General features: G+C 42.3%; 1 protein-coding gene across 3 annotated transcripts in view; it reads right to left on the bottom strand.

Annotated features, from left to right (window-relative positions):
* Positions 1 to 24420, bottom strand: part of LOC124605218 (integrin alpha-PS1) — a 575966-nt gene that overhangs the window by 43034 nt on the left and 508512 nt on the right. For all 3 annotated transcript variants that reach the window (XM_047136765.1, XM_047136766.1, XM_047136767.1), the window contains 3 exons: positions 16955 to 17103; positions 16624 to 16865; positions 4917 to 5146 (listed from right to left, as the gene is read on the bottom strand). In XM_047136765.1, coding sequence (XP_046992721.1) covers positions 4917 to 5146; positions 16624 to 16865; positions 16955 to 17103 — 621 coding nt within the window. The remainder of the gene's footprint in view (positions 1 to 4916; positions 5147 to 16623; positions 16866 to 16954; positions 17104 to 24420) is intronic.

The following is a 24420-nucleotide window of genomic DNA, read 5'->3' as shown; positions in this document are numbered from 1 at the left end:
AGCCTGGGCTTCAGCAGTGGTGATGTTGGGAGTAGGATTAAGGTTTAAGAAGGATTGAGAGGCAAGGCTGGAAGTCAGAAATTCCTGGAAGGTTTGGAGAGGGTGATTTTGAGGAAGAGGAGGTGGGTCCCGTTGCTACGGAGGACGGAACTGTTCCAGGCAGGGTTCAATTTGGATAGTGTCTTGGAAAGTTGGATCATCAGGAGTAGGATTAGGATCATTTTATTTGTGGCAAAGTGATATTTCCAGCAGAGAGTACAGGTGTAGGACAGTAAATCTTTGACGAGGGCTGTTTGGTTGAATCTGGGAGTGGGGCTGAAGGTGAGGCCTTTGGATAGGTCAGAGGTTTCGGATTGGGAGAGAGGCTTGGAGGAAAGGTTAACTACTGAATTAGGGTGTTGTGGTTCCAGATTGTGTTGATTGGAATTTTGAGGTTTTGGAGGGAGTGGAGCTGGAAGTGGGAGATTGAGTAGATGGGAGAGACTGGGTTTGTGAATTTGAGGAAGAAAGTAGAAGGTAGGGGTGCGGGGTGTCGGTGGGGTCAGGAGGTTGATGGAGTCAGGTGAAAGGTTTTGTAGGGGGCCTAAGGTTCTGAGGATTCCTTGAAGCTCCACCTGGACATCAGGAATGCGATTACCTTGGCAAACTTTGTATGTGGTGTTGTCTGAAAGTTATTTGAACTAGCTGAAATGGTTGTTTAATAGGTGAAAGGAACTGTTTGTGAACTAGAAATGGTGGATTTTATAGCAGCGGTAGTGTTGAAAGTGGAAAAAAAAACAATTTTTTGGTTATGGTTTGGAAGTGGGTTACGTATTATTGAGTATATATAGGCGGGATAAAATTGTATAGTTGATAATGGTAAAAAGGAGAAGGTGAATACAAAGTGAAACTACTAGCAAAAACAGAACTCCAGAATTTCCTCTCCAACCTCAACTTCTTTGGTTCCATCAGATTCACCTGGTCCTACTCCAAATCCCATGCCACTTTCCTTGACGCTGACCTCCATCTGCCCAATGGCCAGCTTCACACGTCCGTCCACATCAAACCCACCAACAAGCAACAGTCCCTCTATTATGACAGCTGCCACCCATTCCACATCAAACGGTCCCTTCCCTACAGCCTAGGTCTTCGTGGCAAACGAATCTGCTCCAGTCCGGAATCTCTGAACCATTACACCAACAACCTGATAACAGCTTTCGCATCCCGCAACTACCCTCCCGACCTGGTACAGAAGCAAGTAACCAAAGCCACTTCCTCATCGCCTCAAACCCAGAACCTCCCACAGAAGAACCACAAAAGTGCCCCACTTCTGACAGGATACTTTCCGGGACTGGATCAGATTCTGAATGTGGCTCTCCAGCAGGGATACGACTTCCTCAAATCCTGTCCTGAAATGAGATCCATCCTTCATGAAATCCTCTCCACTCCACCAAGAGTGTCTTTCTGCCGTCCACCTAACGTTCGTAACCTCTTAGTTCATCCCTATGAAATCCCCAAACCACCTTCCCTACCCTCTGGCTCCTACCCTTGTAACTGCCCCCGTTGTAAAACCTGTCCTATGCACCCTCCCACCACCACCTACTCCAGTCCTGTAACCCGGAAGGTGTACACGATCAAAGGCAGAGCCACGTGTGAAAGCACCCACGTGATTTACCAACTGACCAGCCCACACTGTGACGCATTCTATGTAGGAATGACCAGCAACAAACTGTCCATTCACATGAATGGTCACAGGCAGACAGTGTTTGTTGGTAATGAGGATCACCCTGTGGCTAAAGATGCCTTGGTGCACGGCCAGCACATCTTGGCACAGTGTTACACCATCCGGGTTATCTGGATACTTCCCACTAACACCAACCTATCCGAACTCTGGAGATGGGAACTTGCCCTTCAATATATCCTCTCTTCCCACTATCCACCAGGCCTCAATCTCCGCTAATTTCAAGTTGCCGCCACTCATGCCTCACCTGTCATTCAACAACATCTTTGCCTATGCACTTCCGCCTCAACTGACATCTCTGCCCAAACTCTTTGCCTTGGAATCTATCTGCTTCTGTCTGTATATGTGTGGATGGATATGTGTGTGTGTGCGCGAGTGTATACCCATCCTTTTTTTCCCCCTAAGGTGAGAACTTTTCGCTCCTGGGATTGGAATGACTCCTTACCCTCTTCCTTAAAACCCACATCCTTTCATTTTTCCCTCTCCTCCCCTCTTTCCTGCCGAAGCAACCGTTGGTTGCAAAAGCTTGAATTTTGTGTGTATGTTAGTGTTTGTTTGTGTGTCTATCGACCTGCCAGTGCTTTCTTTTGGTAAGTCACATCATCTTTGTTTTTAGATATATTTTTCCCACCATGTGGAATGCCTCCCCCCCCCCCCCCCCCTGTAAACATATACACACATTACCTTGCAATATCATATCAGCAGTAAGGGTGCATATCACTGATTCCCACTGACCACCATGTGCATTTGCACCCTTATACTATGATACTATGTCACTATGGTTGTACCCTGGTCTGCACCTCCTCATCCAAAGTAAACTGAAAGCCATGAAAGTTTTTCTTCAGGACTCAAAAAACATGGAAATTGCATGGGGAGAGTTTGGGACAGTAGGAGGACATGTAAAGGCCTCCCAGTGGAACTTCTGCTGCAAACTCGAAACAAACCTTGAAACATATGGGCAGTGACTATGGTGCAGAAGTTTCATGGGGAAGGCTTTACACCCCCTCCACCCAGTCCTGATCGTTCCCCATGTAATTTCCATACTTTTGGTGGCTGTCGATTTGCTCCAGACAAAGAGGTGCATCCCTGGGTACAATCATGGTTCCACAGGCAACCACAAACATCTTTCCTAGAATGTGGTCATCTTGTCTCACAGTGGGGTAAAAGCATTAATGGTTATGGCAATTACTTTTGGAATAACAAACAATTTACTTTCTTTTTTTCCATCTGTCTCATTTTCATTTGACTGCCCTTTGTAGTTTCTACATAGGTAGAATACTAAAGATTTTGAGACTTACTCCAAAGGTGCAGATTAGAGGAATGTATCTGAATTGTAGTGGTCTGGCAAATATATCACATTAAATAAAAATTAATAAGGAGAAAGGTATCCGAGTTTCGTATGCAGATCAAAATCAAAGTTTAGAAGATATGAAGATTGCGGTAAACGAAACTAAAAAGTTGCTAGCTACTCAAAATGTAATTTCAGCTGCATGACTGAGACCAAAAAGGATAAAGCTCTTACGAAATAGTATATGAGTTGCTTATATCTGGAGTTAAAAAAGACATTAGGAGGAGGAGGAAGAGAACAGGAAGAAGTATATGAGCTGCTTATATTTGGAGATAAAAAAGAGATTAGAAGGAGGAGGAGGAGGAGGAGGAGGAGAAAAAGAAGAAGAAGACGAAGAAGAAGAAGAAGAAGATGATGATGATGGCAATGGTGGTGCTGGACATCAAAGACAAAGTCAAAAGAGATGGAATGTCAGTCTGAATAAGACAAGGACTGGGAAGGAAAGTGTTTGTGTCCTTTTCAAAGGAAGGATCCTGGCAATCACCTTCTTTGAATAAAGAAACAATAGAAAATTAAATCTGATTAGCCTTATAAGAAACAACACTGCTCTTCTAGATTGTGTGCTAATCCCTGAATTGGTAGTTTTAGGTTACGAACAGCAATGAGCAAACAATTGTAATAATGAGGGCAGTCTAGTTCAATGAAAAGTAGAACTACATCAAAATGTAGGTATGTTTTCTGATTTTATTCCTTACTCTCTTGCTTTGATTTTGTGCAGCTCATGTAAATAATTTGTGAGTTTCTGTCAATTGTAGCCTCAAGTTTCAAATGTACTGCACAGTTCTACAGTCACTTTTAGTAATTAAAACTGTTATAAATGACAACCTTTTAACAAAAATATGTAGCAAGATGCATCTCTATTCAAAATATGTGCACTATAAAATAAATTGGAGTATTCTTACCTTCCCATTGATTAAAAATAACCATGAATAGTTAAATAGCAGAAATCAAACAATGGAAAGCACATGATGGAATAACAACAACAACATGGAAAAAGAGACAGTTTGCTACTCACTACACAGATGTGGCACTGAGGCTCAAACAGGAACAATGAAAATTCAGCTTTCCAGCTACATCCTTCATCAGAAGTGGAAAACACACACACACATTCACTAGTCACACACACATGGCCACTGCCATTACAAGGTTTTAATGCCCGACTGCAATTGTGTCTGAGGTGAGCAGCAATCTAACTGCATTGTGTAGTGGGGATATGAAAGAGGCATTGGGGCAGGAACGGAGTGGTGGTGGTGGTGGTGGTTAGTGTTTAACGTCCCGTCGACAACGAGGTCATTAGAGACGGAGCGCAAGCTCGGGTTAGGGAAGGATTGGGAAGGATATCGGCCGTGCCCTTTCAAAGGAACCATCTCGGCATTCGCCTGAAACGATTTAGGGAAATCACGGAAAACCTAAATCAGGATGGCCGGAGACGGGATTGAACCGTCGTCCTCCAGACTGCGAGTCCAGTGTGTTAACCACTGCGGAACAGAGTGGGATATCAGGTTAGGAGTGGGGGGAAAATGCCAGGGTTGCCTGTCTGAACATACAGGGATATGGTAGGGACAGGACAGGACTGCTAGGTGGACATGTGTGTTGGATTTGTGCTTGTGTGAATGTATGAGAGATTTGCATTTCTCATGGACATAGTCTGAATGCTCAATTTTTCTAGCATTCTTTTTCGTTGTGCCTGTCTGTGACTTAAGACCTCATCTATATGGTGAACAGAAATTGATCCTTTCCATATTGTTGTTAACTAGTAGCATTTTTTAATACTATGCTTAAATCACTTTCAGGGTTTCAGTTTCTAAAAAATAGTTAACATACTACAAATTATATGAATAATCCTACCTTCAACGGATGGAGGTTCTATGAGATAGAGTAACCACTTTCCTTGTGGCTTATCATTGGCTACTTGTATTGGCCAATCCACAAGCACATCAACTTGTGCTACTCGCCAGGGACCTTCATTGTAAACTTTGTACAAGTGTAAAACACGTGAACCTACTTCATCGTGATAACGTATAGCAGATTCCCCTACCACAGGGCCACTGTAGAACATGTGGTCAGGTTGTACCAATCTGAAAGCATAGAAAAGTGAATGTTGGACTAATTTTGAAGATATACAAAGATATGTGCAAAGATAAGAAACAGTAAGAAGGCACTCAGAAACATTATTACAGTAATTGAAAGTCTTAAACAGAATACAAATAATGCAAGAAGGAGATAAACACTCAATGTATAGTTGAGATGTTGAAGGCCAACAAGCATATAAACAATATAGAAATAGTCATTAAGTTATTTGATAATGCCCTTCGTGTGATCTAATAAAAGACACAGACACGCACACACATGTGTATGCTTAAGCGTGTGTAAAAATAAACATGTGTGTGTGTGTGTGTGTGTGTGTGTGTGTGTGTGTGTGTGCGCGCTTTCCCAGCACAAGACAAAAGCATTATTATATTGGTCTATCTTGGTAGTTTCCACACCTTTGGGCAATTTTCTTCAGAAATACTCAGTATGTTTTCTTGAACAACTAATGTATCTTGAGGGTTGTACGTTGAGCAAAACATGAGTTCTTGTTTTACTCTGTTTACCCATGCATTATTTAATATGTTACGAAGTTAAATGATAGAAACTTCAGGTTGGGATCTCAACAATGTAAGGGAAAGATAGAGTGCTATTTACCATAAAGATGACATGTTAAGTTGCAGACAGGAACAACAAAAACACACTTAGGCACTTTGCTTTCAGCCAAAGCCTTCATCAGAAAAGGAAACACACACAGATTCATTCATACAACCAGCACACCTCATGCATACATGACCACCATCCCCTACTGTTCAGAGCAGAGGTTTTCTAATGAAGGCTTTGGCTGGAAGCTAAGTGTGTAAGTGTGTTTTTGTCGTGCCTTTCTGCAACTCATCATGTCATCTTTACAGTAAGTAGCAGTATCTATCTTACCTTTATATTATAAAGTTATTTATGCAATATATCTGTTCATATTGATATTTTTTTTTAGACTAACTTAAATTTGTTATTGTTAAACCACTTAATCAGAAATGAGATACAACAATTATAAAGAGTTACTACCCTATCTCAGTACTACCACACCACTTACAGATGTGCTGCACTTAAATACTATTATTCAGTGTCATTTTACCAACCAACTAGACATCATACAAATCCCATGACCCCTGACAAATACAGATAGTGTGTCATCTTTTGAAAATTTACATATGTGACAAGTCCAAACACACACAGAATTATCAATAAAGAAATTCCCTGACTCGTCAGTTCTTTTCACCACTTCAGATGACATAATCATGAAAGTCCTATATGCTAACAAATCATGAGGTGGAAAGCTTCACAGACTTGTAGCCAAAGACCATCCAATTCTGCCAAAACTGTTTTAACTAAGATGCAGAAGTTTTACTGGGAAGACCTCACACATTCTCTCCCTAGGCGATTTCCATACTTTTGGAGCCCTGAAGAAAGACATTTGTGGCCGCTGATTTGCTTCAGATGAAGAGGTGCATATGTGGGCAAAATTGTGGTTCTGTAGGCAACCAAAAACATTTTTCCATGAAGGCATTGGCCATTTGTCTCAGTGGGATACTATATTAACAATTATCATGATTACATTTGGATAATAGTTTACTTAACTTTTTTTGTAACTGTCTCATTTTTCATTTGACTGCATCTTGTACGGTAAGAAAAGTTCTGGTAGAATGTAAATAATTCAGGAGTATAGGTGATAAGTCACAATAGTAGAAGCATCAAGTTGTCAATAGGCAAACACACACAAAAAAATTAAACTTCACTTGTTTTTGAGCGAATCCTTTAATGAGGCGGAGTATGTATATATGTATGCATATGTACATCGAAGTGCCAAAGAAACTGGTATAGGCATGCATATTCAAATACAATGCTGTGGTTGACAATGCCTGTAGAAGACAACAAGTGTCTGGTGCAGTTGTTAGACTGGTTACTGCTGCTACAATGACAGGTAATCAAGATTTAAGTGAGTGTGAACATGGTGTTATAGTCAGCACATGAGTGATGGGACCTGCATCTCCAAGATAGTGATGAATTGGGGATTTTCCCATATGACCATTTCACGAGTGTACCGTGAATACCAGAAATCCAGTAAAATGTCAAATCTCGCAGTGGCTGGAGAAAGATCCTGCAAGAACGGGAATGACAATGACTGAAGAGAATCATTCAACGTGACAGAAGTGCAACCCTACCGCAAATTGCTGCAGATTTCAATGCTGCACCATCAGCAAGTGTCAGCAGTTGACTTCGTAGCAGCTGAGGAGAGCTCCGCCTACCATCCTAAGGGAGCCATGGGTCTGATGATGGTTATGTAAAAATAACCGAAACCGGTTACCTATGTCATTGAAACATAAATGGTGTGATCAAGACTGAACTTTAGTCAAAATATCATTTTTAAAGGATTGTGATGACAGATCACTAGATGTCCTTCATACCACAAACAAATAGTGAAGAGTTAACATTACATTACATTTATCATTTTCTGTGGATCCCTTGGAGAGGAGTCTCTGGGATGGAGAAAGAGTCAAAGTTTTTTTTTTTCTTTCTTTTTTACTTTTCTGTTACTCAGATACATGGATATTGTACAATTATAATGCGGACAGAGTTATGAGCTATAATCCTTGTGAAGATATTCATCACACTGACAACATGATTCTAACTGAAGAGAGTTGTGTCAACCAAATAATGTCGCATTGCAATACTAAATGAAATGCTGCACTGTACCGAGTGCAAAGCTGAGAGACATTGAGCTGTGGATCACACCCAGCCCACTTGAACTTTGGCAAATTGTGGTTGATCATGATTTAGAAGAAAGGCAAAGCTAAATGTATAGAATATGTAGATTTAGAAAAAGGCTTAAACAGTGTTCGCTGGAAGCTGCTCTTTGAAATTCAAATGTTATTGGCAAAAAAATACAGTGAGTGAAAAGTTATTTACAACTTGTACAGGAACCAGACTAAAGTTGTAAGAGTCAATGACGATGAAACATAGACAGCAATGAGAGAGAGAGAGAGAGAGAGAGAGAGAGAGAGAGAGAGAGGGAGGGAGAGAGGGCGTGGGGGTTGCTGCCAATCCCCCATGCTATTCAATTTGTACACAGAGCATGAAGTGAAGGAAGCCAAGGAGAAATTTGGAATAGGAATTAAAGTTATGGGATAAGAAATACAATGGGTGTTTAAGATGAGTAATGAAACATATATTTTTTTCTTGGTCACATTTGATTGAAAAAATGTGGAATTTCTTGAGAGACATAGTGTTATAATCTCACTTCAGCCCCTATAATTTCATGAAGTTCTGATAGGTGGCAGCACTATATGTAACCTTCAAAATGCCATCTGTAATGGAGGTGCACTTCAAGCAGAGAGCTGTCATTCAGTTTCTTTTTGTGGTAAACCAGAGCATCACAGATGCTCATGGTGCTTGCAGAATGTCTACAGAAATCTGGCAGTGAACAAAAGTATGATGGGTGAGGCACCTGTCATCATCACGACGAGGTCACAATAACCTGTCCGATCTCCCACATGGCAGACAGCCGTACACACCCTCAGGAAATTGAAGACATTACTTCAGTGTGTTCATCGCCACCAGAATGCAAATGAACTTCTCCTTTTCAATGACAATGCAAGGTTCTCAAACTAGTCTGGACAGCTGAGAGGAGCTCACGAAACATCATTGGACTGTTCTTACTCATCTATCCTACAGCCCGGATCTTGCACCTTCCAGCTTCCATCTGTTTGCTCAAATGAAAGATGCACTTCACAAGGAAGCAGTACATGGATGATAGTGAGGTTACTGATGCAGCAAGACAGCTCTGACATCAACCAGCAGACTAGTATTATGCGGGCATCAGGCCCTCCCAGTAAGGTAGTGTAAAAAATAGAGTTATGATGTGAAAAGAGGGGGAATAATATGGTGTACTGGCATCCTGAATAAAACCAATCTCATCTCAGGGAAAAAAAAAAAAACAGTTGCATTACTTACTGTCTGTCCCTCATAAAAACTATAATATTTACCAGTTACACTGTGAGTCTATCACAAATGACAAACAACATGGAAGATAATTTGAATGCTACAGATGTTGTCTTGAAATTAAGTTCTAAAATGAACATCAACACAAGGAAAAAACAAAATGCAGTAGATGAGCTTTGCTATTTGGACATCAAAATAACAGATGACATCTGAAGAAAAGAAGATACAAAATGTACACTGGCAATAGAAAAGAAAGAAAAGAAAAAGAAAAGAAAGAAAGAAAAAGGAAGCATTTCGAGAAAGAGCAATTATTTTATGTGAAACTTAAATTTCAGGAAAAATCTTTATGGAAAGTATGTATATGGAACATAGCATAAAGTAATGACACGAGCCCAGCTAGATGGTATCTGTGCCATAAGTAAGCCCTTTATGGCAATAGGCTGACACCACTTTGCACCATGGCATTCTCTGCGTGCCACCATCTGTCTGCCAGTCAGTGCCCTGATGGCTACTGAAACCAGGGATATCGTATTTACTCGAATCTTAGCCGCACTCGAATCTAAGCCGCACCCAAAAAATGAGACTCGAAATCAAGGAACAAAAATTTTCCCGAATCTAAGCCGCTCCTGAAATTTGAGACTCAAAATTCAAGGTGAGAGAAAAGTTTTAGACCGCCCCTCCAAATCGAAAAACAGTTGGTCCATTGTAACGTGAAACACAATTGAGGTCGAATGGATGAAGATACAGATACAGTAGTTTGGTTCGAGTCGTAAGCTTAACAGTTAAGCTTTACCAGGTAGCCATTGCTATGTGTCAGGCGCTCCGTCCGTATTTATACGGGTACCCTTCCTTTTTCGCGTGCTTCGTCTGGTTTGAATCGATTGCTTATTTTGCTTTGATCTGATAAGTGCCGTTCTCTTTGTTACAGGTGTTTATGTCACTCCAAGCTGAAAATGCATTATTGTACTGTGTCATGCATTGTTTGCTACATTCTGATAATGCGTGTTTACGACCTGTCGCTGCTCGCGGCAAGGCTTGCTTTTGTGCGCGCTACTGCGGCTTACAATTAAAAAAAAAATAGAGGAATTGTCTCATAAGCGAAACAATGGCGAGAGTCTTGCTTCTTTGATAATGATCAACAAGAACCAAATAATAGACTGCATATGATAGAAGATGTTCTGAACGAGAGTTTAGCGAAAATTTTTCTCCATTTGAAAATCTGTAGAGACAACTCTTTAGTACATTACATTCTGGACAGAAATTAGGGTCATCTTAGATTTAAAAATCTAGTCAGTTGCCGTGCTTAGTTTCTGACTGTATCACTATTCACCATAAGAATAACACGAATATAAACATGACATGATACGTATATTCATCCGCATTTGCTGTTCTAGTTTCCTAGTTTATTAGGCAGACAGGATTTAAATGAAATAGCAGCAAACACAAAAGAATACATGGCATAATGTTTACATTCTTGTCCCTTTTAACTTATTTACTGACGCAGAGGTTTTGGCGCCAGTATTTATCTTTGTGCCTGCAAAGCACACCTGTGTAGCGCGACATATATTAGTTGTGGCGACACCTACCAACATTTTTCAGAACTTCCGCTTACTTCGCACTCGATTCTAAGCCGCAGGCGGTTTTTTGGATTACAAAAACCGGGAAAAAAGTGCGGCTTAGATTCGAGTAAATCGGTACTTTACATGTGCCATACACAACTTCTGCAGCTGTGACACTATAACAAATTCACTTTGGCATGAATAAATATTGGCTGACCTGCCAGGCTGAGTGTGTGTTGAAGCAGCTAATCTCAGCTGTCAGGTCACCATCACCCGAGATCACATAAGAAACAGATTGACTGTCTGCTTGCTCTAGCAGGCAACGCTCTTTAGGAAATGGCCACCAGGTGGCAACAGTGTTACATTCTTATTTGTAGCACCAGCGACTAGATGGCATTTCATTGAATGAAATATTTGGCAACTGTGCCTGAGCATAATCAGCTTCAAGTAATTGCCACTGTCCGGCATCTGTGAAGAAGAACAATTCTTTCTGAGATAGCACCGCAGTGGATGGAGTCGTTGTGCTGAGTGCCTGCGAGTACATCAACTGTTGAACGAGCAGACAGACAAATCCTGTACTAAAAATGTTCAGAGTTTCCGTTAAACATAAGGAAAGGTTATGGAAGCTGATTCTGAATTCAGCTAAATAAAAATATTACTGACGATTAAAAACTAATAAAGAGCCCTAAGCACCCAATCCTGTCTAAATTGAATCAGTCATAGATATTGATATAATGTGGTAATTGTGCTTCTTGCACAGGAACAATATGATACCATTTTTAAATGAAATCACTGGAGGGAAAGGAAGAGAATATGGGAGAATGAGTATAGTGTGCCAACAGTATTAACACTGTGTGCTATTATTATTATTATTATTGTTATTATTATCATCATCATTTTTCCTGTAAAAATCTTCATGTTTCACATGATAACAACACTAATTATAGCTACAATTTAAATCTCTGATGTTGGGACAGGAGTATTTTATCCACTGTTTTTCATAAAACAATCAAAATGGAGTAAGTAAAAAAAGACTGAAGGTTTCTAAATTTCTAAATATTCGTGAAATGTGTAGAGTTAGTGCACTTAAAACTGGATCATAGCCCCTGACTTCTATAGTGTTATTCCAAAACTTTATACATGTCAGTTGATTACGCTCCTCGCTACATTTGAAGAGGAAATTTAAAAGCATAGTATTACTTGACATTTAGAAACATAAAGCAGTTTGCATAGAAAGCAGCTACTAGTGAAGAAGCAGAAAGGACACAAGCTTCCTTTAATGCTTCAATAAAAGACTGACAACACGAGTGAACACTAACGAATGCATATTGAACATGAAAAAATGTTTTCTCCTGCTCACCCATCAGTTACAACAGAGGGAATTCTCAGTCATTTTTATTTGCTGAGGTGGAAACCAGGCATAAGTGAGCAACCTGTGCTTTCTGCCATTCTTTTGTATCACTTAGTGTCTGTTGCATGAGCATTTACTCAGTAGTGAATAGAAGGGAATGCAACAGTATGAGAATTTCATCATGCTGACACTTGTATACATTGCAAAAACTGTTCAAATGTGTGTGAATTCCTAATGGACCAAACTGCTAAGGTCATCAGTCTGTAGACTTACACACTACTTAAACTAACTTATGCTAAGAACACCACACACGCCCATGCCCGTGGGAGGACTCGAACCTACAGCAGGAGGGGCCGCGCAATCCATGACATGACACCTCAGACCACACAGCCACTCTGCACGGCTGTAATCATTGCAGTTTTGAATTGGCTACTAAGTTGTTGCTCACTGCAAATTTGCAATAAATTATTTAATGATCTGGAAACCTAAATATCTGAAGTCCAACAAAGCTTGTAATTAAAGAATTCTGTTAGCAAATACCGGAAAATGAATGTAAAAGTAGCACTTTAGGTCCTCAGCTCCTTTGTTGCTCCAGCTGTCAGAACTTTTATGGCAATTAAAGAAGTGCAGAGTGATATAGCAGAGAACACAGCTTGTTTCGCAGAATTCATGAACAACTTGAAATTTTGAATATCAGGACTGCATTTTTCTCCAAACCATGTTGGTGTGTGTTATCAGAACAATGCCCAGCAGTAATGGAAACAACAGAAAGGGCAAAAGAAAATTTTAAGTACAATCCATAAAGTTGACAAGAAGACACACAAAAACACACCACCACCATGAATTACAGGATATAGACAGCTAAAGCTGTTGCTCAGTTTTTTGTAAAAGAACAAACCATTAGCATTACATTTTTTATGACTAGCATGTGAATCAAGATACCATAAAGTGTGCCATCAGAAAGGTGGCTACAACTGGAGTCCACCAGCAAGAACACAAAGGTGCTTGTTCTTGACAAATACTATTAACACACTTATGAAGCCTTCTGGCACTTCAAACTGTGAGGAAGACACATCAGATACTGTTACTGAACAATTACATGTTGGAAAGGAAGACGATGAACATCAGCTGTTGGAGAGCTCTGGAAATGTTGAAATCACTCCTCTCTGGAAGAAAATTGGTTGGTTTATTTGGGGGAGGGGACCAAACAGTGAGGTCTTCAGCCCCAGTGGATGAAGAAAGGAGTACTAATGAGGCTGAAGAGTACCTTTCTTCATCTCAGAAAGAGCTTCCTTCTGAACAGTGATTCATTCATGTTTTACTGGCTAATACACACTCAGTGTTGTGGCTGGTGGGAGTGACTGTAAAGGCATTTATGATTTGCAGTCTCTCCCAGAAGCGTCTTCACAGTGTGTCAACTTAGTTTGTGTTTTAGCATAGAAATGCATCTAGTAGCATGGTTGTTTCAGATGTAAGGGTACATTTACTTGTATGAACAACCTTCAAAAGAAGAGGGAATTATTTATTTTCAAGCTTTGTTGGACTTCAGATTTTTGGGTTTCCAGATCATTACATAATTTAGTGCATTTACAGTGAGCAACAACTTGTAGTGAATGCAAAAGTTATGTAACTGGCAGTTTGTGTGATTTTTCAGTTGGACTCACAGCTCCAACTACTAAGTTCAGCAAAGGCATTGAGTCTTGTTTTGTACAATTTATTTATAGGAGAAATGTAAGTTTAGGATCTTTAATTACATGAATTTCCACTTGAAATATTTCACAGGCAGGATGATGAGGAATGTGCAAAACACAGTATATTAAATCATCTTGCTGAATGCAAACTGTATAACAGTTGCAGAACAATATTCAAAGACAAGTTTCATAAAACTCTCTAAAAACTTAAGGTATTAAAAAATATGTAGTGTATTTACATCATGTTTCAGTGTGAAAAATATATTGTTGTTATAATTTAGCTAATTCCTATGTGCACTATGCAAAATGAAAGATTATATCCATAGTGTCAGGACATGATACCCAGTCATACCCAAGTTTTATTTACAGAGAAGCCGTGCTCTATTCATTTACTTGATTATCAGTCGTAATGAGCCTTCTACACCTGTTATTTATCAGTTAAAGTTTTGTGTGATGCAGTGAAATCTCTGTGTTTTGTTGTCGATGTCTTTCGTAACATCAGGCAGAAATAGTCGGCTATGGGAAAAATAAATAAATAAATAGAACAGTAGTGGGTGTCTGTATGCTTGTGCCATCCACAAGTGTAGTGCTGTAGGTCATGGGTGACTGCTTACATTCACATAAATTTATTCATACTGATGCTAACAGGAATCAGATGGAATCACTACAACCATATTGGATAGTGATTAACAACAGCAGATGAGCAAAGCTAGAAACAAATTACTGAAATAGCTGTGATCAAATTTTCTAAAACGATCTGAACTCAAAACCAATTCAACTTCAGAAAGTTAACCATTGTTTGTTTATAGTTGGCTTAAGGTGATATGTGTTTAATATTTGTCTGCAAAGCACATTTTATTACACTATACTCCATATCAAAAAAAAGCTGCACAACATTGAGATCAATGAGTGCGTAAACTGTGTGACAGCATCAATCCAAAAATTTATCTGAAAGCCCTTATTGCAATACAGCCTGCATTTCAACACTAAGTCATGAGAAATATGTAAAAGCATTACTTTTCATTGTATTTTGTTTCCTGCTTGTAACTAAGAAGTATCCCAACAGTAGAAACAAAATTTGTTCATAGAATTACAGGAGCTCATCTACATTCACCGATGGAAAATTTAAGAAAAATCTCCTGTAAAAAAGACTGCCGATCCTCGGCTACAGCTGGTCATGAGGAAAACGCACTTGGCTTGGAGCAGTCTGGCTGAGCCAACTTCTGCTAATCGACAAGAAACTTAATCCCATGGTCCATGACAACTCACTGAAGAAACAGTGATGCCAATTCCATGACATGTATAGCACAACAAACATTGTATTCACCTATAGTATTTGCTGTCCGACAGAAAAATTATTTATGTACTTGCCTGTTTCGCTGTAAGGACGAGCAATCTGTTTCTTACTTGATGTGGACCACCACTGTGCCATCTTCCAGACAGAACTGCCTGCCTGCCTGATGGGCTAAGGGTTGAACAGAGGCCCTCCTGGCCACTGATCACAGGATTTCTTGCCAGACCCAGTCACTGTCACTGGTCTGGGGGTTCACTCGGTGGGTTTCTGCACCCACCACATGCCACTGTGCGGCAGGACTCAGCATCTCACACTCAACTGGCAGTATCAGTCTGACACAGCCAGGCCAGTAGCCAGCACTATCTGTGATGCCAGGTCATGCCAAATATTGGCTGTGCTGAGCGTAACGGTGGCCGGTATCATACTACAACGCTTCACTACCACAGTGTCAGTGGCTTGAGGCCCACCTTCCAGTTGCCACTAAATAAAAGCTTGAGCTTGTAATACATTAATAAAGGGATTCTGCTACTTTGCAAGCAGCTTCTGGCACATCCCAATCCACCATCCTCCAACAGTGCACTCCATCCACTCGACAATATGGAGAGACTGGTTGATAGAGTACATCATGAAGTATCAAGGAATCACAAATTTGGTAATGCAGGTGTGTGTGTGTGTGTGTGTGTGTGTGTGTGTGTGTGTGTGTGTGTGTTTGTGAGAGAGAGAGAGAGAGAGAGAGAGAGAGAGAGAGAGAGAGGGGGGGGGGGATTGTAGAGCGATACCAAGAGTTGCCTACTATAATGATTAGGTCAGTTCCACCACAGGTATCTACTCCACAAAAGGAAGACATATCTGTGAAAAAGTGATGTCATGTACCAACTAACAAATAACTACTGTCAAAAAAATCTTGTACTAACATTATGGGCACCAGACCATATCTGTGTGACAAAACTTCAGGTTCAGTCCCCATGGCTGCATTCCCCCCCCCCCCCCCCCCCCCCCCCAGAAATTCTCTGCCCAATCCAATTTTTTATTCTAGTTTGCTGCAGCAATGGCACAATGCCAATGACTGGGATACTGTAGTCATGTGTGTGTGTGTGTGTGTGTGTGTGTGTGTGTGTGTGTGTGTTTTCCTCTTAGCTATCTCTGAGGAGCAAAAGCTTACCCTTAATTTCAATCTCATATAAGTGCCAGTCAGTCGTTCAACATATCTATTATACATTGATGGTCACTTTTACTACTTCTAATGCTGCACTCCACCCAGGACTTTCCAGTACCATATTTGATAATATGCTAGCTTTGATAAAAAAAATTTCCTTACAGATAAACTTGGCACAAATAACAAATGTGAATGAAGAAACATGAGGAAGTCCTGCCTCTGAGCACTATGGGACTTAACTTCTAAGGTCATCAGTCCCCTAGAACTTAGAACTACTTAAACCTAACTAACCTAAGGACATCACACACATCCATGCCCGAGGCAGGATTCGAACCTGCGACCGTAGCGGTCGCGCGGTTCCAGACTGTAGCGCCTTTAACCGCTTGGCCACCCCAGCCGGCCATGAGGAAGTCCCTTACTCATAGGGGAACTTTGCACATATAATACATATGACTGAAGAAATATGAGGAAGTCTCTTACCCTCTTATCGATAACTCTGCCTTTCTGATGACAGCAATGTGAAGTTTCAGGGGATCCTGTGGGTTTACTTCAGTAGACGTAGAATTTGCAAAGACCCTAAATTCAAGTAATGACTCAATATCATCCAGACCTCTTGGGTCAAATCGGACTGTCAATTTTGCAGGCATATCTCTCTTGAAAGGGTTTCCCAAGCTACATGATACCAATGTGCTGTTGTATGGCCTGCATATAAGCTTCTTGTTCTGGGGGAAGAAAGACGAAAATAAACTTAGGCATTAAAATACAAAATAATTAAATACAATATTATTTATCAGGATGTAATCATCATTACTTCAGTTTTGTGTCCAATGTAGCTGAGACTTGCAGGGTGAGATATAAACAGCTGTGCCTCATAAGCAGATTCCCTGTAGTTATTCACTTGTATATCTAACTTCATCTCCTGATCTCGCCCAAGGGTTAAGTCCCATGCACCTGATTCCCCTGAAACAAAAAATGTAAAGAAATTAACATTGTGACAAAATGAGCTGGTGGTGTAAATTGTGTATTTAGAAATTAAATATTTAGGAGTGAAGGAGACCACTAACTGAATAGCAGAAGCGATTATTCGCTGACAGGCACGCACAAAAGATAAAGAAAATTAGTAACTTTCAGAATAAATCCTCTCCCCACTCTCTCTCTCTCTCTCTCTGTCTGTCTCTCTCTCTCTCTCTCTCTCTCTCTCTCTCTCTCTCTCTCTCTCTCTAACACACACACACACACACACACACACACACACACACACAAGTGGTGCATAGGTACTGGAGCTAGTGGGATAAGGCGCACAAAAGTGATTTGGAGACTTGGATCAGGAGGGGCTGACAAAACAGAGAAAGGGGAAACAAAGAGGTGGAAGGTGTAGGGCAGTGAGTTAATAGAGATTGAGGCCAGGAAGGTCATAAGAGTAGAAGATATGTTGCAAGGTCAACTCGCATCTGCTTAATTCAGAAAAGCTGGTGGTGGACGGAAGTATCCCGGTGGTGCGAGTTATGAATCAGCCATTGGAATCGAACATGTTGTTTTCAGCTGCATGCTGTGCCACTGGTTGGCCTACTTTCTTCTTGGGCATAGTTTGATGGTGGTCATTCATCCTGGTGGACAGCTAGTTGGTTGTCATATCAACATAAAAACATCTGCAAGGATTGCAGTAGAATTCGCTGTCATAGGTGGCCCTGTTTTCTGATGGGGTAGGATAAGCTTGTGACAGGACTGGAGTAGGAGGTGCTGGGCAGGTGGTTTGGCCAGATCTTGCAAATGGGCAAGGGGAGTGGCATAGGGACGGACCAGAATGTTATGTAGATTGGGTGGGTGGCAGAGTACCACTTAAGGAGAGTACGAAGGATCTTGGGTAGGACGTCCATTCCCAGGAAGGATGATAGATATTCAAAGCCTTGGCAAAAGTCAACTCTTTCAGTGCACAGATATACTGGAAGATGACAGGGGTGCCCTTCAAAGCTGATTATTGGTGATGAAGGGGGGGGGGGGGGTTAGGATGTGTGAGGATGTGGCACGGGAATCTGTTTGTGGCTATGTTTGAGAGGGTGGAGGAAGACGGGGGCGAGGGGGGGGGGGGGGCGTTAGTGTCTCTCTGTGAAGTCCCTTGTTGGACCTTCAGCATACTGTTGCCATGCTGTATAGGAACAATTTCTTGGTGTGGAAGGGATAACAGCTGTCGAAATGCAGGTACTGTTGGTATTAGTGGGTTTAATGCAAACAGAGGTGCGAATGGAACCATCAGAGTGTTGGATATCACCATTGAGGAAGGTGGCCCACTGGGTTGAGGATAAGCAGGTGAACCAGATGTGAGAGAAGGTGTTCAAGTTATGGAGGAATGAGGATAGGGTGTCTTGGCCATGAGTCCAGATTATGATGTCATCAATGAACCTGGATCAGACAAGGGGTTTGGGGTTTTGGGAGGCTAGGATGGTTGCTATAGATGGCTGATAAAAAATAGGGCATAGGAGGTTGCCATGTGGGTTCCCATGGCTGTGCCATGGATTTGTTTGTATACCTCGCCCTCAAAGTAAAAGTAGCTGTGTTTCAGTATACAGTTGGCAAGGTGTATGGGGGAATGTGGTAGGGGGTGCAGACTTTGGAGGATGTTGAGACAGGTAGTGTTCGATGGCAGTAAAACCATCAGCATGAAGGGTTGTTTTAGGGTGCAAAAACTACAAAGGTCATATATGCCCATGTCAGAACCGTAGAACACAAAGATGAAAAAGGAGTTAAAAACTACTACATGTTAAGCCCAATCAACAGAAGGAGAGACAGCTAAAAACAGGGACTTGGAGAAAGTTCCACAAAATATGCCATAGAGAGAATGGAGTTCCTGAGCCAAAGATTAAATGTCCTTCATCATATTGCAGTTGACAGCCTATGATCATTTGCTAAACAGACAATAACTCAGACGACAAACATAAATGACAACATAAGTAATTAAAAATGGGCATTCTATCACGAAATGGCAAACCGTTAAAGGTTGAGGGCAATGAGCACAAAGTGGTGGGGGATCATAATTTAATAAATGGTGATGGCTAAAAAGACAGTGCCCAATATGCAACATGATCTCCTCATGGCAAGAAGGTCGATGTATGAGGACTGCAGCCTTGGCAGCAGCATCAGCGGCCTTGTTTTCTATCAGACCAATGTGACCAGAGACCCATGTAAAATCACAGTGGCTCCATCAAAAGCGAGCAAGCAAAACCTTTCCTGGGCCTGTTGCACTAAGGGATGGATGGTGTACAGCACACAGAGACTGTGAAGAGCACTGAGAGATTTGGAGCAGATGACAATTGAAAAGCCAGTGTCACCAGATGTAAGGTGTAGCCTGATACAGAGTGAAGAGCTCCGCTGTAAATACTGAGCAGTGTTCTGGAAGGCAATACTAAAAATCGTCGGTGCCAATGACGACAGCACACCCAAAACCAAGGTCAGTCTGAGAGCCATCAGTGTACGCAAAGGAACTATCGCAAAATTCTGTAGGTGAACATGTGCCACCACATGAAGCCAAGGTGGTGAATGATTCACACCTATCAAGAAAGTGGCAGGTAGCATGAAGTTAAGCTGCCAGAGCAAAAGATGAAAGAAAACTCCAGGAGGTAACAGAGAAAATGGACACGCTCCATACTGGCAATCAAAGAAATCATTGAAGAAGGAGGCTTAGGATAGGTGGCAGGCATGGCACACAAATGGTATGCATATATTTTGAGGAGAAAATCACAGCGGTATGACAATGGCAGTTCAGCACCTTCTGCATACAGACTCTCAATTGGGTTAGTGTAAAAGGCACCAGTGGCCAAATGGATGCCATGATGGTGGATTGTATTGAGATGGCGTAAGACAGACAGACATTCAGATGCATAAATGAAACACCCATAGTCTAGTTTCGGACAGACGAGGGACCGGTACAAATGGTGGCGAGTTGTCTGATCCACTCTCAGGGAAGTACCGTTGAGGACACGTAGGACATTGAGGGACCGCGTACATCGGCAACTAGGTAAGACACACAGGAGGACAAAGAAAGTTTCCTATTGGGCATGAGCCCCAGGAATTTCATAGTTTCAACAAACAGAAGAGCAACAGGTTGAAGATGTAAATATGGTGGAAGAAATCAATTGTGCCACTAGAAATTCATACAAACGGGTTTTTTAGTGGAAAAGTGAAATCCATTGTTGATGTTTCAGAAGTAAAGACAATCAAGACAATGCTGAAGATGCTGCTCAAGGAGACAAGTCCATGGAGAAATGCAACATATGGCAAAATTATCAATGAAAAGGGAGCCGGAGATCCACGAGAGGAGCCAGGCCGTAACAAGGTTAATGGCAATAACAAAGAGGATGATGGTCAGGATGGAACCCTGAGGCACACTGTTTCCTGGATTAAAATGTCCAACAAGGCAGAACCCACACACACCTTGAAAACTCGGTCTTTTAAAAATTCCTGAGGGAAACATAGCATGTGGCCCTGGAAACCCAACATGTAGAATGTACGGAGGATACCAGTCCTCCAGCAGGTGCCGTAGGCTTTCTCCAAACTGAAAAACGCAGCCACAGACTGTTACTTCTATAGAAAACCACTCACAATATAGGTTGAAAAAGTGACAATGTGGTCAACTGCAGAATAGCGCACTCGAAATCCACACTGTGTGGTGGTTAGTAAATTGTGAGACTCAAGCCACCATACCAGCTGGCCATGAATCATACGTTCCATCATCTTGCAAACACAGCTTGCAAGAGAATTGGGGCAGTAGTTAGAAGGGTGTTTGTCCTTACTGGGCTAAGGTATGGGGATGAGAGTGGCTCCATGCCAGCATCTGGGAAACATGCCCTCTACCCCATGTGATTGTATGTATGATGGAGAATGTGCTTGCCTGCAAGAGAAAGGTTCTGCAACATCTGAACATTGTCCGGCCTTGGGGCAGAGAATCAGGATGAAGTGAGAGCATGATCTAGCCCCCTCATAATGAAGGCAGTGTTGTAGCGCTCATGATTCTGAAAAGAGAAGGGTATCAGCCGAGCCTCTGGGATTCATTTCTGATGGAGGAAGGCAGGGTGGTAGTGGGTGGAGCTCAAAATCTCTGCAAAATAGCTATCCAAGGTATTGGAGATAACAATAGGTTCCCCTATGGCATCATCTGCTTTGGTCAGGCTGGAAATTGGGGAAAGGACCTTCGTCCCAGAGAGCCATCATAGGTTGGCCTACACAATGGAAGATGGAGTGGAACTATTTAAAAAACTAGTAAATGAAATCCAGCTAGTTTTTTTGCTATCCTGAAGAATGCGATGACACTGTGCATGCAACTGTTTATAACAAATGCAGTTTGCCATTGTAGGATGATGGTTAAGAATTCAGAGAGCTTGTCTCCAGGTGCAAATTGCGTTGTGGCATGCCTCAGTCCACCAACGGACAGGGACACAGTGCACTAAAGAGGTAGTGCAAGGAATGGAATGTTCTGCAGCAGTAAGGATAATGTTTGTGAGATATTCTACCTGGCCATCAAAACTGAGGAAATGTTGTTCATTGAAGCTTGCCAGGAAGGAGTAAAGCCTCCAGTTGGCCCCAGAAAGCTGTCATGTGGGTGTGCACATAGGTGGGATAGGAGTCAGCAATCGGACAGCACACCAGAAATGGACGCTCAAGTACATGTCGGAGAGAATGGACCACTCAAGATGACAGGCAAGCTGGGCAGTGCAGAAGGAGAGGTCCAAACGGGAATAGGTGTGCGAGGAATCTGAAAGAAACGTGACTGCTCCCGTATTAAGACAAATGAGATTAAGTTGATTGAGAAGGTCAGCCAAGAGGGGTATCTCTCAGACAGGCTCTGGTAGAACCCCAAAGGGGATGGTGCACATTAGAGTCACCAAGCAGCAGAAAGGGGTGAGGGAGTTGCCTCAGAAGCTGGAAGAAGTCTGCCCTGGTGACACAATGATGGAAGGATGTAAATGGCACAAAGGGAAAAGGTGAAGTGAGGAAGGAAAATGCGGACTGCAACAGCTTGAAGTTGGGTAATCAGGGAGATGGGTTGACATTGAATATCATCCCAGATGAGCAGCATGGCCCTCCCATGAGATGGAATGCTGTCCTCAGGAGCGAGACATAGCAAGAACAGTACTGTAAGTGCCAGATGGTAGAAAGCAGGGTTTCCAACTAGCCAAAAACTTGCGAGCAACAGGATAAGGACCTTTTTCCTTCACCCAGATCTCCTGGATGGTCCACTCATTGAGATAGATGGGACAATCTCAGGAGGAAGCTGCATGGTCACTACTGCAATTGATACAGCAGGGAGGAGGAGGTGGACAATTGCCCTCATGAGCATCCCTACCACAGGTTACACATTTGGCCGGGTGTCCACAGGACATTCAAGTGTGGTTGTAATGATGACTCTGGTAGCAGCACATTGGTTTTGGAACAATCGGACTGTGATAACTCTATAGCCTGCTGTGGTCTTTGATGGAAGCACCAAACTGTCAAAAGTGAGAAGAAGAATCTGTGTGGGTACTAAGGATGCATTTTCCTTTTTCACCAGTCGATGAACTGCAATGACATCCTGATCGGACAGGTATGTTTGGATTTCTGCCTTGGTCAGACCATCAAACAGACTAGTGTAAATAAACCACAGGAAGAATTCAACATTTCATGGGCCTTGACATGAACAGGACAGCCATGGAGGAGCAAAGCTGCAAGCAGTTGTTGTGCTTGAGAATCAGAAGTAGTCTCCAAAAGCAAAGTGCCATTGGATAAACGAGAGCAGGACTTCACAGGGCCGGCAACTGCACCAACACCTTTCTGAATAATAAACGGATTCACCACAGCAAATGACTGATGGTCTTTAGTATGTGAAACCATGAGAACCGTGCAGCAGCTGAGGGGTTCTTTGAATCGTGAGCCTCATTCTGTTTACATTTAGTAGAAGATATTGACTGTGAAGATGATGTTTGGCCCATTGCGAGAAAATCCCCCAAGAAACTTCCTGGCAGATTAAAACTGTGTGGCGGACCAAGACTTGAACTCGGGACCTTTGCCTTTCACAGGCCAGTGCTCTACCATCTGAGCTACCCAAGCACGACTCATGCCCTGTCCTCACAGCCTTACTTATGCCAGTACCTTGTCTCCTACCTTCCAAACTTTACAGAAGCTCTCCTGCGAGCCTTGCAGAACTAGCACTCCTGAAAGAAAGGAAATTGTGGAGACATGGCATAGCCACAGCCTGGGGGATGTTTCCAGAATGAGATTTTCACTCTGCAGTGGAGTGTGCACTAATATGAAACTTCCTGGCAGATTAAAACTGTGTGCCGGACTGAGACTCGAACTCGGGACCTTTGCCCTTCGCAGGCAAAGGCTCTACTATCTGAGCTACCCAAGCACAACTCACACCCTGTCCTCACAGCCTTACTTATGTCAGTACCTCGTCCCCTACTTTCCAAACTTCATAGAAGCTCTCAAGTTTTGCAGGAGAGCTTCTGTGAAGTTTGGAAAGTAGGAGACAAGGTACTGGTGGAGGTAAAGCTGTGAGGACGGGGTGTGAGTTGTGCTTGGGTAGCTCAGATGGTAGAGCCTTTGCCCGTGAAAGGCAAAGGTCCTGAGTTCGAGTCTCGGTCCAGCACACAGTTTTAATCTGCCAGAAAGTTTCATATCACTGCACACTCCGCTGCAGAGTGAAAATCTCATTCTGAAAATCCCCCATGATTGCCAGCATCTCCGACGGTGTGCTCCTTCCAGTTGGGGGCCCTCCTCAGAGAGTGGGCTCACTCATCTTAGGTGTTGGTTTACATCTCAGGTCACACCTCCCAAACACCTGACAGAGGGTCCAATTGGCAATTTGGGAAGGTAGCAGCCCAAGCAATCACCCCTCCCTGGGCCTGGCCTATATCAGGTGGTATGTGCAAACCCTGCCTGTTGACCTGAGACTGGGAATTACCCATTACCCAGTCACCTGTTGTACATCTGATGCATGGACCAGCCTTCAGGAGTGCACAGAGAGGAAGAGGAAAAAGAGGAACCTCAAACACTGAAGCAGAGGAAGGATACAACAAGGAAAATGAAGAAAGAAAAAAGGAACGAAAAACAGTGGAGAGATTGTTCTGATGTTGGCCACTGAAAAGGCAGATCACATTCCCCAAAACATTCCAGACATGTTCCTCAAGGGAGGAGAAAAAGAATAGTAAGAAGAATGACAAGCAGCACTGAATGGAAAAGATGCTGCAAAGGCTGGGCTCCCATGGTTGCCAAAGTACAAACCTGCCAAAGAGTCAAACCCCTGGG

Source organism: Schistocerca americana, chromosome 3 (genome assembly GCF_021461395.2).
Source record: "Schistocerca americana isolate TAMUIC-IGC-003095 chromosome 3, iqSchAmer2.1, whole genome shotgun sequence".
Lineage (NCBI taxonomy): Eukaryota > Metazoa > Arthropoda > Insecta > Orthoptera > Acrididae > Schistocerca > Schistocerca americana.
This window is presented reverse-complemented; position numbering and strand designations above follow the sequence as displayed.